Raw genomic sequence first — 17,355 nt, forward strand, 5'->3', positions numbered from 1 at the left:
TATATATATATATATATATATATATATATATATATATATATATATATATTACTTTTCTTTATAAAGTCACATTAAAATTTTTTATTTGTAAATATATACAAAATCACACAATATTAATGCATCAAAGAAAATCTAAAATTGATCAATATAAATGTAAACTAATTTGACAAAAAAAAAAAAAAACTGCCTGGAATTAGATGTCAAATGAAACTATAGCATACACAAAATAAACTTGTGTGGTTCATCATAACATTAGCTTTACAAGATGTTAGAAAGAGGTTTCCACTTGTTTTAAAAGCAAGCCTTATGTGCAACACTAAGAATCTTCCATTTTAAAATGGTCAACACCAAAAATATTTCACACAGGAAACCCTACACACAGTTAACTTAAAAACCAAGTTCCAGCAAAGATCTGAAACTTGGTTCACTTTCATTTCTTCCACCTGTCGCGGACATTTCCTCCTCCTTTCTCTACAATGAGTGAAATTTAAATTTCTTCCGTAAATATATCTGACTCGGGATGCAGAGTAACAAGGAGCTTCAACTCTTGCCTCCATTAATTTATTTAAATGTTTACGGGTTAGCAGACGTAACTAGCTGCAGCTAGTTAGCTTCTTCTCTATGCTACTGTTTTCTGAGAAGCCGTCGAGTCAACCGGGTGCTGGAAAAAAAAAACGATCAGGACATACTTCTCCTATTTCAAATATATCGGTGACCCTGAACCTTGCTCAAAGCTGCGAGTTATTTATTTATTTTGTGGGAGGACATCGGTGTTACTGAAAGTTTTTTCGCCGTGTTTGACCGGTTTATACTTTCTGTGTGAAGTGGAGGCGAGCTGACGCAGGGCAGAACTCTGTGTAACCAGGAAACAGCAAGTATGGGAACTGCAGCGGCCAAAACACTACAGACGCTACTGTATATCCTTACCTTACCGTAGATATATAAGCTAATTCTATGAAATACCGTCCAGTCAAGACTGTAGACCAGTTGACCAGCTTCTTCTTTGTTTTATAGCGGTTATGGCATGTGATGGTGGAGTCACATATTACGGCATGACATTAGCGTCAAGATATAATTTATTTCCCGGGCAAGTTTTTTTTTTTTTTTTTTTTTTTTTTTTTTTTTACGATATTATTGTGCATGATATGATATGATATGATATGATATGATATGGCTCACCCTACAATCAATCTGTGTATTGCATGAAGGTGAGCATGTCTGTAAATTTGGCTCCAGGTTCAAAACTCTTGAAGTGACCAGTATGAGAAGCAAACAAGTATAGTTTCTGTCTATTTACCATTTACTTAACTATTCATCAAGACTTATGTGCTCTGACATGCCAAAACTACTGCAATATTCTGCCACAAGCATCAACATCAATCGTAATGCTAGATATACTTCTTTAAAGTATATCTAGCATATACGTCTAGATATACGTCTAGATAAAGTATATCTAGATATACGTCTTTAAAAAAGACAGTTGAGCAGAACCATCTTTACAAAAACTTTTTAAACTATTTTAAAAACAGAAAAGACATTTAAAACCATCTTTTTTTTTGAGTTCCACTGCGTATTTAAAACGGCTAATAATCAGAATCTACACTATTTACCCATTAGTGTCCTCTGAGTTAGATTAATCTGGATTAAAACAGCCCATTTCTGTGACCAATGAAGATGATTAGCTGATTGGGCACAGCTAACTCCACCTGCTGGCCCTTGAAAGCAACTATCCCAGCAGGTCTTATTTTAATAATGCTGAGAGTGCAGTATACAGCGTGTAGCCACAACCAGGCATGATTTCAGATGGTAGTCCATGCTTGGCTGTGGCAGCTGGATGTTTGCAGAGTATTACGTAGCCAGCGAGCCAGTGACCTAATTCCACAAATCTGCTGGCCTAAATCATTGGGACTCTTCAAATAAACGAGAGCTTTTCTCAGAGCAGCAGACTATATCCGAAGCACACAGAGGTGTAGATGACGCACAGATATAGTAATGCACGCTGTGCTGAGTGGCTGCAACATCTCTATAAGTTGGCATTTAATTTTACAGTCCAGACACTGAAAGTACTGATAATGTAACAGTCTCAGGGATTAGAATCTCACTCTGCTTCTAAATGATTAAAAAATGTATGTTTTTAAACCGGTTTTGTTGTTATGGTAAGAATATGACTACAATTCCTTATAAACCTAAAGATGCATCTAAATTACCCTGTCTTGATGCATCTCTAGGATCACATTTCTTCTGGTTAACAACTCTGTCTTAGGTTGAAAAATGTGTCTGACCTTTTGCACAATCAATCAGTGCTGTCTGCAGTTCCTGTAGATCAGATTACAAATACCCATGCAACCATTTACTCCACTGATTCTAGTCTTACAAGAATCGGTGGAGTATGCATAGAATGCATGTAAATGTGTTTTGCCATGACTTGGAGGATGATGAGAGGATAGCAAGTGCAAAGATCAAATTTAGTTTGAATACATGAAACAAAGAGAGATGGTTGTAACTAAGAGAAAAGGTGAGATTCAGCAAATAACTATCACAATGGCTGTGCAATAGTATTCAAAAAGGAAATGATGGCATGGGAGTTCAGAGAGATTTAGATTAGTAAGTTAGTGGACTGAACACATCTGTCTGACTGACCTTTCTCGCTGACGCTTTCCATGTCTACGTCGTCACAGCTGGTGGAACCGCCCTCCTCTTCTGAGCTGCTGATGGACATCTGTCTCTTGTTGATTCCGCGCTTGACTTTGTATGACCGAGGAGGGGGCGGCCGCAAAGAATCGGACTGGTCTGAGCTCTGCGAGTCTTTCCTCAACAGGTGGTCCCCACCCTTGTCCCTTTTTGTGCCAGTCTCCGGACGGGAGTTGTTTGAGCCCTGATCATTAGGCACTAGTCCTCCAGTCTGGGGCCCTGATTTCCCTCCACCTCCTGTAGGTGGTGGTCCACCTCCCATCCCCGCGGTCCTGTCACCAGGAAAGGCTCGGTGGTTCTCAAGGAGGCCCTTGCGCTCTCCTTCACCACCTCCACCCCTCCTGGCCAGACGGTTTGGAGGTACATGACCTCCCCCACCACCTCCTTCACCTGGTCCCAACCCGACCTCATTGATCGCAAGATCACTGTGCCGTCGCTCGTGCCGTACCTTGGATACCTTTGCGTGCATTCGCATCTCCTGCTCCTCTTTTTGTGGTTTTACAGGATACCTTGCCAGGTTGGGGTCACTCCGATAACGATTCTGGAACTCTTCTTCACGGCGCTGCCTCTCCCTCTGTTCCTCATCCTCTGGATGTCTGCGGTGCATCCCTGAATGCCTCAAGTTGTCCTCCCCATCCTCATAATCTTGAGAATGTATCTTCTCCAGTCGCCGTCCTTCTCCGAACCGTCTCTCTCTGTCTCCAGTACTCACACGCTCATCCAAGGATGACTGAGACTGAAGCTTGCCGGAAGGTCTGCGACCACTGCCCCGTCCCATCCCTCCCCTCCCGTTTTGTTCATGGAGGGATACTGGCCTTTTTCTAGGTAGGAAGAGACAATACTTGTTGTTGAACCTAAACACACATTTCCAGCAATAACTATTTAGATCCTATTTTACATTGTCTTTTTATTACTCAAAGAGTTTGCAGTCAATAATTCATAATCAAAGGAAAATTTACCAGGATGAGAAATGTTACGTGGATGACAGCATTAGTTATAATAATTAGTTTTATACAGTGCCTTTTAATAAAACCAAGGACTCTTTAGAAAGCTTGTAAAGGTCTTATGTTTTGAGGAGCTTCTTAAGAGTTCAGTGATATGGCATTGCCATCCTCAGATGAATTTACAAAGGCACAGATGGTATGCTCACCAAAGCTAATGGAGGTTTGTGCAAGGAGCCAATGAATGAGGAATATTTGAAAATTCACAAATGAACACAAATGAATATTTGTGTGGAAGGTCTAACTAACTGGTATTAGGAGCCTAAGGTTGAGAGTTTTGTAGATCAGAAGAAAGTTCTTTTAAATGTTAGTAGCTGTATTTCGGAAATCCTGGAGTTTGTAAGTGCTTTGTAAAAAATTCCTAATGAGGACTTAATGGCAGTAATCTGAACAGATTGTAACAAAGGCCTGGATCAATATCTAAAACTTTTGTTAAAGTGGAAAATGGTGGCCACAAGGTATAAAGACAAAAACGTATAGAATCAAATTTTTCACTTTGTGACTTACTTTTCTTTTGGTGGTTCACTTTGGGAGCGAGAGCCAGGCATGGTGTCAACAGCCTTGGTAGGGAGGACTCCAGCGGGCAGCTGTGTCCCGTCTGGCGGCCCTGCGTTTGTGCTGGAGGGCGGAGCTTGCGATCTGGAGCGGAGAAGCTTCCTGTCACGCTGACCCTCACCTCCTGTGGCCGGGTCGTTCAAGGAGGTGCCCAGGCTCCCGGGCCGCGCTCCTGACCCCGAAAACCATTCTCCTGATTTGGTGAGAATCTCCTGCTGCTTACGGCACAGGTTGCAAACCCACATTACCTGAAAGGTTGAAAGGAAACGCATGTTTTACAGACTCATTTCAGAAGACGGAGATAAATTGTCTCACAACATGAGAGAAATGCCAAACCTATCAGTGGCTTGGTATACACAACATGTACTTTGCAAAAAAACAAACAGCAAAAGAACCATAAAACTTACTAATAAATAGACCATAAAACAATTGAATAGCAGTTCCTGGGAGATGATTTTGTGTGTTTAGTTTTAAAAATGTTTCGCATTGCTCCTCGAACATGCCCCTTTTCCATTCACACCAAACCCCAGAAGAGAGGCTGCATCTAAATTGAGCTTTATTTAAATTAAAGTGATGTAAAACCAAAATTTGCACAACATATGACATTTTATGGAGAAGTATTGGTCATTTTGCACCTTTATTTTTCATCTTGTACCTGAAAATTAGAGAAAAAAAAGTCACTCTGTGAAATGTGTCATTTTACACCAATCATCAGTTAGTTTGAACCAGTCAGAAGAAGATTTTGTACCCGACAACCAATGACTTAAAGCAAACATTGGCATTGTTGTTTTACTCAAATTTTGTGGTAATTTACTTTTGTCTGCTGTAGAACGTTGCTTATGACTTATTTGAATTCAGTTTCAACTGAGTTCGCTTCATTTATATTGTGCTAGTCTCAAGGAAATTTATTACAAGAAAATGCATACTCAAGTTTTCAATTAAAAATTAGATGTTCAAAACTGCCTTATGTATTGGAAAGGTAGAAAATGCAATCAGACAAACAACACATATACTGATGGGGAAAACACAACACATTACAAAAGCATATGCAAAATATTTTTAGCTGCATTTTTTGCTGGATAATGATGAACTATCCCAAAAAAGAGATCTGAACAATAGCAAAAGGAAATATGCCTTAATATCCAGTTTTTTTGGATGTGTACAGGTCAGTTAAATTATATTTGAGACATGAACTTTTTATGACTATTTATTTCCAACAGTCACAAAAGTGATGTGCTACAAAAAAAAAGCCAATGTCATTTGTCTAAATGTATGAAATAGTTTGTTGTTGAGAATTCTAACCTGAAATGCAAGAAATTACTAGAGGGTTTAAAATAGCAAAGGGGCAAAGTAAACTGAGGGTTAATTTGTTGATAATGCCAGAGAGAAGCTTATTTTAAAAATAAAAACTTAATTCAGAAATAATTCACATTCTGTTTTTTCCCAACATTTAACTGAATATCGGTTACATACCTTGACATTTCTTATTGAAAGTTGTGCTAATTCAGCTACAGCTAGCAAATAAAAAACTGCTTAAATAAACCTCATATCTCTAATGCATCCTTATAACACAACAAACCAGTATTTATTAATGTATTAAGTCATTTTATGTCATGAAAATATAAATATTTGGTTTTGTGACCAAAAGTTTAATGTTGCTGAACAAGAAGTAAATGTTTTTTGCGATGCACAGTAAACAGATGCATAGTTTGTTCTCAAAAAAATGACACTGGTGCATTCAAATATGATAAAAGGACATGAAGGATATTTCATTCTTCTTCACAAAACCTCTGCAGACCTCTAATACTTACATGTAGCCATGGCTACTGAATATCACCTCACTTCGACAGCACAAAAACAGGATTTATCTCCCTCCGCATTTATAATCCCTCTGGTTTATTTTTGCAGAGAATAAATCCAAAGAAGCGAAGAAACACAGACGTCCTTATGAGTTCGGCTGCATAACCGCTGCACAAAACAAAAAACACCTCCTTGGCCTTTAGAAAAATCCAAAAAGCTACTCCTTGACAGCCACTGAGATGCATTTAGCAGTCAGTTTAGCGTTTAGCCTTCAGTGTGCCAAACCACATTCATCATGGCCTGATTGAATCCCAGTTGGCGCATGTCCAGACTAATCTAAAGCTAAATCAGCTGCTCGCACTCCGCACAGCTGTCAGGCTGCCGCCCAGCCTCACACTGCCACCTCTTTCTCCCTCTGACTTTCCTCTTCAGCTGACGGCCAGCAGATTAGAAGTGGCCAGTAATCCTTTCATTTTCTCACTATTATTCGGCTCATCATTAACAATCCTCAACTTTCCACTGTTGCGGTCGCTGACCTCTAGGGGCTCTCCTCACCAGAGAGCTCTTTCGCCCGCTTCTGTATCAGCTCTGCCTGACTGCCACGGCTGAGACATATAGCAGATCATCAACCACTGCTTAAAGAACTCCGTCTCAAAGTGTCAAGCCTCTCCTCCCTGGTATTTGATCTACAGGGATCGTGTTTGTGTTGTGCACTTGAGCACCCTGCTGTGATTATTTCTCTGTGAGTAACTGTGCACTTCGAAAAGGCAAGTTTTCTTTGTTCACAGTGGAAGCCGGTAGGAGTTCTCTGCCGTTTTTACTTAATCCCCTTTTTTCTTGTTTTGTGGGTAGACAGGAAGCTCAGGCTCTGCACCCTTTTGTTGTTGTTAAAGATGGAGCTATGTGGGGGCGTTTTGTTTGTTGTTTTGGCTTTGGAGACCCTGAAGCTTAGAGCTTCCTTCTGTTTGTTCTTTTTCTCCTGTTTTTTTTTTTTTTTTTTTTTTTTTTTTTTGCCTTAATAGTAAAGCAAATACTTGGTTTCAATGGGCATCACTTATTTCTGGGGTTGTAACACCCACTTTCAGGATTCTCCTCAGTTCCCAGTGTAACTAACAGATATGACACATTTCCTTTAAAGTTCTTCATTTATAGAGTACAATATGCATTTAAATATATATTTTTCCACAAAACAAATTTTACTGTTAGTATATATATATATATATATATATATATATATATATATATATATATATATATATATATATATATGTGTGTGTATAGACATTTGTAAAGGTTATAAGAATTGACATTTTCAGGAGGAAAAAACATGAAAACAAACAGAATAGCTGCTGCTTTACCTGCCAACCTGAATCTAATGTCGTTGGGTTAAACAAAGCATTTTGTATCGTCTGAATAGCACCAGAGCTCGCCTCATCTTCACTTAAACATGTTTTTCCAACTAATTGATAGAAGAAGAAGCTGTTCTTCTGATTTGTCTCCAAATGTTTATTCAGCAAAGTCAGCTGAGCTTTTAAGACAGATTTCAACGTATGGGTTCAGTGATTAGCTCATCTGGAACTGGAAATCCCAATCTCTTTTAGATCAGTTAATGAACTAGACAAAGGCAGTAAACAACACCAACACTCATCAGTGTGGAAGTTGTTACTGAAAGACAAACACTTTGTTGGCTATTTGCAGCATCAGTGTTTTGCTTTTGTTTTTTTAAATAAAGAAACAAATCTGTATTTTTTTACAAAGGCTTTTTGCAAAAACCTTTGTAAAAAAGGCTTTTTCATTTTAGAGCTGCTCTTTTATCCTTTTCAAAACACCAGTTCTGCCTTACAAAGAATACGGTAGTTTATGTGTTAGGTCCTTTTGAAGTCTCTGAGTTAAGGTAAGTAGGTTCTCACTCTGCGGGGATACACACAGGCAGTAGTTTTTAGAATTGCAATCTGGATTAACTATTATGTAATAGTAAAACTTTGTTCCTTTGAAAAAGTCATTTGGACCCAGAAGTTCTCATGTACATGTTTTTGGGGTACAAAAACAGCTGTAATGTGGATGAAAAAAAAAATTTAATTAGATTTTTATTTGTACTTATTTGTACATATATATCTGCCCATAACCTGCAGGACTCTGGGCTATTTTTTGAAAACTTAATATAAACCATTTACTGGCAAAACGCTTCTAATAGTTTAAAGTTTATAGTTATAGCATGGCAAAACATGAAAAATTGTGAACAGCTGTTCAAGGTTTCCCCCCCCCCCTTCTTTCCTTTACTTCCTTTTCTTGACTTTCCTTTTTTCTTTGCAACGTTATTCTGTCTCTTCAGCATACGACCAGGCAGGGTACACCTGTCTGGTTTGACAAATGAAGACACCACACATCTGCCATTCAAACGTCTGCACTAAAAACCAACCGCCTTCCTCTCTCACCCACATGTTTCCTCTGTGCATCTGCTAACCAAATGGTGAAGTCGTGCATCGCTGCAGCGGTTCTGCTTACAGCAGTGAGGTGCTTTCATCCAAGCCTCTAAATGAGTGAGCATCAGCTTTCCATAAAGGGCAAGAATGGATGGGCGTCATGAGGGCAATAGATCAGCGAGGAGGGGGCAGTCTGCTCTGGGAGTGTGCAGGGAACCCAGCATTCAACACGCAACCAGACAGCATGACATATGAGGCAGCGGCAGGCGCAAAGTGCCATCGTTCATGGCTGAGTGGTAAATCCTGAATGGTTGGAAGAAAGACGACCGCAAAAGACATAATGCTCCATTTCTCTTAATAAGGCAGTAGATCAACTCTACAAGCAGGAAGCACAGCGAGGGTGGAGATCAGCTGAAAGCACAGCAGCACATCTGTTGAGGCTGTAAATCCACGAGCTCTTCATTTCTTTTTCATCGGACGCGGAGACGACTTTTAGCTGTTTTTCACTGCTCTCGACACAAACGACGGCCATTTAATGGGAGTCAAAAACAGGAGATGATGGAGTCTTGTTAGTGCATTTTAGGATTTCCAAGATGGTGGCAATAATGGACAAAAGCATGGTAGAGATTTTAGGATGATGCATGCTACCTCGTGAACCACACTGAATTGTGAACAGTGCCAGAATGTTGTTTTTTTTTTTGGTCTTTTAGGAATGAATAGTGTATCGACAAGTAAATCTAAGATTGACAAATCTCATAGTGTACAGCATAAAAAATCTTCAGCTTTAATATGCCATAAATTGAAGGGGTTTTTTTCTTATTCATGTTTTTTTCTTATTTTTGAATTGCAGCTAAAGATGCAAATCAGGTAATTAACTATTATCCTTAAATATAAATTAAGTAATAACTTTCTTAATCAGAATATTTTTCCTGACCTGACACAGAATAATCAACTGAATAATAGCAGAAAAATATTATTTTCCTTACCCTTTCATTCTGGGTGTGTGATTCAAAAAAGTGTTTTCAATTTATTTTTTTATGAACTCAGGCAGTACAATTACCAGTGCAACATTACATATTATAATGAAATTCAAAATAATTCAAATCACTGGCAGATTTAGATTTAGAATAATTTTCTTTCAACTGGGAGTTTTGTTTCTGAGCCCGGCATCTCTTAAAATCTAAATGGGAACTTTAGTTTTGATTATCACTATTAAATAGTATGTGCACTGTTTTGAGATAATGTGACAGCAGACGTGTGTGTTTGGAGGGTGGAGGGGGCTATACAAATAGAAACATGCAACAGAAGGATGCTAAATGGAGACACAAGTGGACAGGGTCTGTAGGAGTTTTATGGAGGCATCTGAGCTGGATGAGAACATAGAGCTGGAGTGTGAGCAGAGAAGGTTAGTCATCCACTACTGACAAACATGACTAAGATTATGCAGTACACAGTGCGGTGTAGGAAGTGCAGTGTCAGCTTTAAGCAGAAAGTAAGAAACATTTTCTGTGGATGTATCTGAGTGCATCTTTACTTTTACCACACATAAACTTATTCACAGCTGACAAGCTACTAAAATATGCAAACAAGCCTAAGGCACCTAAGGAAGAGCTAAAATGTGACTCCGTAAGAACAAGTAATTGTCCAGATTACACAAAGATCTTCTTTTTCAGAAGAAGATCTTTTTACATTGGCACCAAATACGTGTTTAGCACCCAGCGTTTGTCTGTCCTCCACTGGGAGGCAGTGCTGCTCCTCTACACAGGAGATGGCTTGTCAGCAGTTACTTTCCTTTCTGGGAGCCATCTGGAGCTGACATTAAACACACATAAACAAACAATGAGCCTTTAACAAGCAACAACACCAACAAAAGCAGGGCTGTTGTTACACAAAAAGGACTAAGTAACAGACATCAGCTTCCTCACACAGACCACATTTAGTTCAGGGTTGCTCTAAGAATGATGGTCACTGAGTTATACAAGTTATTTCCTGTGGCCAAATGAATAGCAAGTTTCCTCTTTTGGGATTATTAAAGTACATCTTCTCTATTATTCTATAATTCTTGCAATATCTTTGCATACCTTTTAACAAAGCATTCGTCAAAAGGTATGCACACTTACACTAACGGCTTGTGGCAGTTTTTTTTTCTTTGTGTATATATATTTCTGTCAAACAGATTTGCTCTTCAGTTGAAATGTACATGACATATTGCAGAAGAGATGGATTTTATTTTCAAGGCCTTTTTTGCTCACCACATCTCAAATATTGCAGAGAATAACTTAGCGGTAGAAGTAAAAAGCTAACAAAAGCATTATAAGAGCAAGGTGATTCAATAACACAAGGAATATATTCTGCATTGAAGGATAGCAGCACTGAACATGATGGATCACATACTGTGGAAGATTGTGCTGCCACAGGCAGATCTGCCCCTGAAGCAGTATCTCTTTGCACCTGTGCAGTTTGCCAAAATTTCAATGAGTCAATAAGTCTGTGAAACAGTATTTGTTCCTTTAGAGACTTGTGTTTTTCGTTTTCTATGCCCAACTACAATCAAGAAACAAATTTTATCAGAGAAAGGTCACGTAAGATGATACAAAAAGCTGTTTTTAAATCATTTGATTTATTAAGGAGAAAAGGCAACATTCCTGTGATGCAGTAATTGCCCCCCTTTTGACGGAGATCGAAATCAGAAAAATAACTGCTGCTTTGATAGGACAAGACTGAGATGCAAATGTTATTTAAAACTATTTTGTTTGGTTTTTCTTAAACTCACGTGCAGGCATCCATTACAGACACACTGAGTAGTTTGAAAAGATTGGGCCAGCATCCACACTGGAAAAGAGGGAAGTGATGAGAATTTGATCTTGCAGGAAGAGGAGATGAGTAATTGGAGATGGAGTTTGTCTTACTGTTCAGGAGGGGCGATGAGGATTCAAGGGAATTACTGGCTTCCACAGATCATGAGTTTGGCAGGTGGGGATTTTTGTCTGTTTCAAGAGGAGTTTTGGAGAGCAAGTGGTGGAGGGTGGACATTCAGGTGGGTGTGTGGCAGAGATCAAGAGAGAGATTCTAGATGGGTACGAGAGAAGTGACAAAGAGGCAGACAATGGAGGATCTGGAGAGGGTTAAGAGAGCCGAGAGAGATGATGAAGCATGGAGGCTAGGAAGTCCAAAGAGGAGGAGGAGACCGGACAGCGAGGAGGAAGATAACTCGGGTAAGTGTTGAGTCACAAAATATTTAACAAAGGTCCAGAAAGACCGGATTACCACAACTTAAAAAAATAAATAAAAATATTTGGCGCCTGCTTCAGAGAAACCGCTCTTCTAACTATTCCTTCCTAATCAGGTCAGATGGGTTCCAGTGGATACCACGCCTGCATAAGAAAAGTAAGACCGACAACACAAAAAGCAGCCAGCTCCTGCACACAACACTGAAACAAAGTGGATATGACAAAATTATAGATTTTGTGCTACATGTTTCAAAAAAAACCACAGCAATGAAAATGCCATTTGTACTCCGAATGTCCGCTCATGCCTGGAAATTCCCAGGTGCAGCTGAAATGAAATAATTCTCCGAAGGTTCAAAGTTCCTCCACAGTGATGGAAAAGATTCAAGTTATCAGGTTAGTGGGGCAATTACTTTTCACAAATGTCCAAGTTGGTTTGGATGACTTGATTGTGAACTAATGATTTGGTGCATTTGTTATTGCTTAGCTTATGTTTGTCTGATAATAAACTCAGACAAACACATGTTTGGTATAAAACGTGAAACCAAAATTAGAGAAAAGGCTCAAGAAACCTTGAACAGAAAAAAAAAACTTTTCCACAATAATACATATATTTTAGAATTTGTTTATACTTAGGCTAATTGCAGCTGGAGCAAACAATATTGTATCTTCAAATACTATGTTTTTGCAGTTTGTGTGGATTAAATGCCATCTGTTGAAAGCTGGTGGTACTTTTTGCAGAACAAAAGGGAGAAAACCAACCTGTCGCTCATCAGGCAGAATACATCCTTTTTTTGTTTACTGAGGTCTGCCAGATATTCTTGCAAGTATATTTTTGTTCAAATAACTTGTTTCAAATCATGATGGCATTTTAAATTTGAAATACAATACCAGATGAGTTAAGAACATTGTAAAACACATTTCATACATATAGGTTAATAGAGTAAAACCGTAACACTTAAGCTTGTAAATGAGAACCGTTTGTAGTGCAGAACTTTCTGGTGTGAATTGAGGAGTCTTTGTCTGACTAAGTTGTTGCAGTGAAGGTGAAACACATCTCTTGGCAGATCACACCAATCAATGGGTGGAGCAAATGGCCTGAGGGACCCATCCACTCTCCATCTCAGACAATTTAGGGACAGTATTATGTGTTTTCTCTGCATGTGTTGCCATTTTGTAGCACAATACAGTAACTATGTTACCTTGAGTAACAATATTGATCAAATATGACTTAGAAGAAATTTGACTTTGTAATTTAACATTTTGAAATTGGGTCTTTGTCTCTTTAAGAAACTCGTCATCGTTCTGACTCTCTGCCTTCAGGAAGTTATCACAACAGCGCTCCTCTATTAACCCTTTAACTTTTACCAGCATCGAAGCTTGGGAGAGGCGCAGTTCCACCAGGTGTTTGCTAATTACTGCTGGCTAGTCTGAAGGAGCTGAGTGGGGGAGGTCTGCTCTGTGAGACGGAAGATCGGACGCTTGGAAACTGCAGCTCCAAGGAGGAGCTTTGTCCTCTAAGGCAGTGCTCAATCTTCTCAACCATCTTGCACAGCTGAATAGTTGCCACAAGAAATTAAAGTATTTCTTAAACATACATGAAAGAATCGAAGCAACACTTCATATAAGTTTTTGATGTGGGAATAACATTATAGCATGATGTAAAGCTCAAAAAATTCGATTTTATACAATACTGCCCCTTTAAATACTGAAATACTCACAGTCTTTAGAGGCTGAGAAGAGCCCTACTCTAGAGGTAGTATTGGATTTGCTTTCTTTGACCTGCTAGAGTAGGAATAGTAGTAACAAACTCGATGGGTGGCCAAGTCGGGCACGTTTTTGAAAGAAAACTAAGAGGAACATATGAACCTGAACTCAGCCCGTCTCCCCGTGGTAAGGCTGCCCTCGTCTCAAACACAAAGACAGGGAAACGTGCACAGGCATCATTGTGTTTTAAGGAGAAAGCTTTGTGGGGAAAAATTAATTGTTACGGTATATTCATGCTAGTTGCAGTGCCAATCACCCAGATCTAATCTTTAAGATCCTCCCCCACCCCCCCACCCCTTCTCCCAGCACAGTCATGCCCACAACCATGGGAAGAAGGGTCGGGATTGCTAATGGAGGGTCAGACGCTGAAGACAGCTTGTGTTATATTCCTCATGCTTGGTCTGCTTCTTAGTGGAGTTTCAGTGTTTGAACTCATTCGCAGCTTTGGTAAACCGTATGAGCCAAAAGAATTGACACTAACCCTACATTTCACCTCTGAAACTGTGAATGAGCACAGACCTGAATGTGGGAGAGGGAACAATATCTGTGACCCATGCAAAAAATAATCTGTTACCAAACAGTCCTTACCCTGTCGTTCACTATGAGACACTTTGCAAGGGGAGGAGACAAACAATGGACACAGGGTTAGTCATGAAGATTTAAAACAATGCTTTTGATCACATCAGCTGCGGGTTTCCAACCCAAAAAGTTGAAGAAAAGTACGGCAGACGCTCCGAGACATAAACCGAACAGACTCTGTCTGCTCAGTGGATTCAATAATCCATCAGTGGATTTATGCAAACACTGGCTTCATTCCAGACTGATAGCTTTCTCTCTTGTGTTTGATCATTTCATCTCCTTTTCTTTCTTTGAGATTGGTAATTTCACACCGGGCAAAAGGTTACATGACACAATTATCCATATTTCCAACAATGTTTCATAACATGTCAACACTTGGTGAGAGGTCTTAGCTCCAGATCTGAAAGTAGCCAGTGTCTTTTTTTTTTAACCCTTAGAGGGCAAACACATCACATTTGTGGCACAGAGAGAACACAAAAGAGATGCTAACCACTTTGTCCTCCTTTGTGGCATGCAGTCCAGGTAGCAGAGAGAATTAGGAAAAATGAGGAAAAAAAGGATTGGAGAAAAGATAGCAGAAACGATGCAAGAAGTAAAATGCAGAGGAAGAGAAATGAATGATGTGGATATTGTGAAAGAATAAAGTGGCAAAAGAAAGAAGGGAGACAGAGGATGTGGTGCAGAACTTGTTAGTTGCATTCTGCAGGATATTTAAACATACTTCATAGTTAGTGAGTCTCAAGATGGCGGACACAACTTAATGCAAATGCATGTGGGTGGCTGCCGCAGGTACATGCATGAGCCAGCTTGGCGTGATCCTAGCATGACATCAGGTTACACATCCCCTGCAAAAGGACGAACTCAGCTAATCAGAAGCCACATTCCTCCACCTGCTTGAACTCTTCTTGCTCTCTGTGGTTTTCACCCTCATTGTCTGACTTTTTTGGGCGCACTTGCTATGTGAAGTATGTGCTAAACTTCTGCTTCTGCTTCTGCTCCACGTTCTTTCTTTCTAGCCTTCTAAGTACATGCTTACTCCTTTAACTACTTAATATTTATGCACTTGTTCATACCAGAGGAATTTTGCGTAGCACCTCGCTGCCTTTTTTTAAAACCACTACTTAAAATGTGTAAAAACAGAAACCTTAACATAAATTCCTTCATTTTGTTATAGGATAATTTCACACAAGGAAATGTAGAAAAACAAAATCTAACTTTACTTTGACTTGTTAATTACTGGGAAAACGTAAACAAACATCCACTGGTATCACTAACAAATTTGAAAACATGTAACTTAAAAATGTTAAAATATACTTTGCTGTGTTGACCTGAGTAGACATGAGCATTAAAATTGGTTATCAATTGCTTTCTATCGTTGTGCTGTATTAATATGACATGGTACAAAGGGCTATTCCTGATTATCATCATAAATCATTGAACGGCAAGAAGGAAATAGCTTTTCTGCTTAACTTTCTTATATCTAAATTAATTGTTGTAATCTTAAAACTGTGATAAAGAAGGCTGAACAAAGAATCACTTATCTTTCTGCCACAAACTGCCAGTACTGTAAGCTGAAGCGAAAATTAAAATCCTGGTGCTACAAAGTTATAATGATAACCAGTCGACGGTGTATTCATGACAACTGGCTGTTTTAAAGATGTTAAACCAAGAACAGTAACTTGACCGTTCCAATATGATCACCCTTACATATCGGATGGTCCTCCAGAAATAAAGTATTCCCACTGCATAGGTATAGGCACATTTAATTGTGCCTATGTAATTTTACTTTTTTATCATTCAGGGATTATGGTAGTATTCAAACATTTCATTCTAATGTATTAATTTTATTAGATTTTAATGCAGTGTGCAATGTTTTCCTTCATTTATTGTTCTAGTGTTTAACATTAATTAATTAACAATACTAAGAAAGAACTGTGAAGACAGCCTTTTAAAGTAAGATTTTTACTAAAAAAAAAAAAATAGCCTTAAGCTAAAAAAACAAAAAAACAAGACCAGATTTTTTCAGCATATTAGGCAAAGCACACATTTTTACCAAATTAGTTGATGGTATTCACATGATTCAATTATTGGAGTGTGAACGTAAAAAAAAAAAAAAAAAACATTTGTTCTGTGATTCACAATTCACTGTGAGGGCAGACTGGTTTGACTTTGATTCATTGTAGTCAACGATGATGTTAGTCTTTTTCGATTCCACATTTCAACATGTCTTGCATTTAAAGAGAGATGAATGAATTCACCGGCAGGGAAACTATCTTTATCCAATAATCTGAGTGATATTTTCAGACCTGGGTATATGTGTTCCCAGTGTGATTCTAGTCCCAGCAGGGATGAGTGGACACTGAACAGATTGGCCACCAGCATGCTGAGGATGACGGGCCGAGATTCAGGTAAAGTAAGCAGAAGGAGCGTTCTCTCTTAGGTTGGAGGGGAGCCCAGAGAAGGCTTAGATGGAGGAGGGTTGGGTCCTAAAATAGCACAAAAATGTTTGGTTATGGGTTGGAAATCACACTGTTCCAATCTGGAGCGACCTTACCATTGTTTTATTATTCATAGCTTGGGAGTTTTTTGCCTCTTAAATCTTTTCAAATATGACTGTTGCTACTCAGAGTATTCATGTGTTGTGTTCATTGGTTGTCTAATTAAATCCAGAAGATTATTAACAGATTTTAGCTTAGTAGAGACGATGTAACTTTGAAGTTTTCACTTTAATAGATGAGCTCTCTCAGAGCATTTTCTTCCACTGTTTTATCACAACTCCTAAAGTCACATACTAGTGTAAAATTCAGACTTTGTAAAGCAAAACCTGTATGTGCACCAATCACGAATTTTATATCATGAATTTAGCCATGCGAGGGATAAAATATAGCTCTAACAGGGAAACATAGCAGCCCTGTAGCTAGATAAAGAGGCTTATTTTAGGTTCAGCTATTAGAAATTCTACATCCGAATGCTTTGTGACAGGCTACACACTGAAACAAAAAGTGAAACTAAGAGTGTTCAAGTTAAGATGGCATATGCATGCTTGCTAATGCCTTGGCAGTTGTCGTAGACAGATGGATATGACATCGCCAAGGTTCACCTCCGGTTAGGCACTCAAGAAAACAGCTATTTCACGGTTTCAAACGATTATTAAGCTCCAGTAAATAATCTCAATTGACAAGATTGGTCAAACGATGCCATTTGTGAAAACAGTGTGTTGTCAATTCAGTGTAGACTATAGTCCAGTTTAATTTTAGTGTTGTTGCACTTTTTAAGCTTGACCTGATCTAAGGTGGTCTGGATGTAATATTA

At 38.8% G+C, this 17,355-nt stretch overlaps 1 protein-coding gene across 21 annotated transcripts in view; it reads right to left on the reverse strand.

Moving 5' to 3' along the window:
* The window catches only part of rims1b (regulating synaptic membrane exocytosis 1b), a 76,479-nt gene that overhangs the window by 27,371 nt on the left and 31,753 nt on the right, over positions 1-17,355 (reverse strand). For 16 of the 21 annotated variants that reach the window (XM_015039638.1, XM_015039632.1, XM_015039631.1 and 13 more), the window contains exons 3-6: positions 14,534-14,545; positions 14,053-14,073; positions 4,200-4,495; positions 2,641-3,512 (exon numbers count right to left, since the gene is read on the reverse strand). In XM_015039638.1, the coding sequence (XP_014895124.1) occupies positions 2,641-3,512; positions 4,200-4,495; positions 14,053-14,073; positions 14,534-14,545 (1,201 nt within the window). Of the gene's footprint in view, positions 1-2,640; positions 3,513-4,195; positions 4,496-6,058; positions 6,414-14,052; positions 14,074-14,533; positions 14,546-17,355 lie in introns of those variants that run through there. The other 5 variants (XM_015039633.1, XM_015039634.1, XM_015039649.1 and 2 more) reach the window with 5 other exon arrangements.

The sequence above is a fragment of the Poecilia latipinna genome, unplaced genomic scaffold (assembly GCF_001443285.1).
Source record: "Poecilia latipinna isolate Pla-1442-1.1 unplaced genomic scaffold, P_latipinna-1.0 Scaffold478, whole genome shotgun sequence".
Taxonomy (NCBI): Eukaryota; Metazoa; Chordata; class Actinopteri; order Cyprinodontiformes; family Poeciliidae; genus Poecilia; species Poecilia latipinna.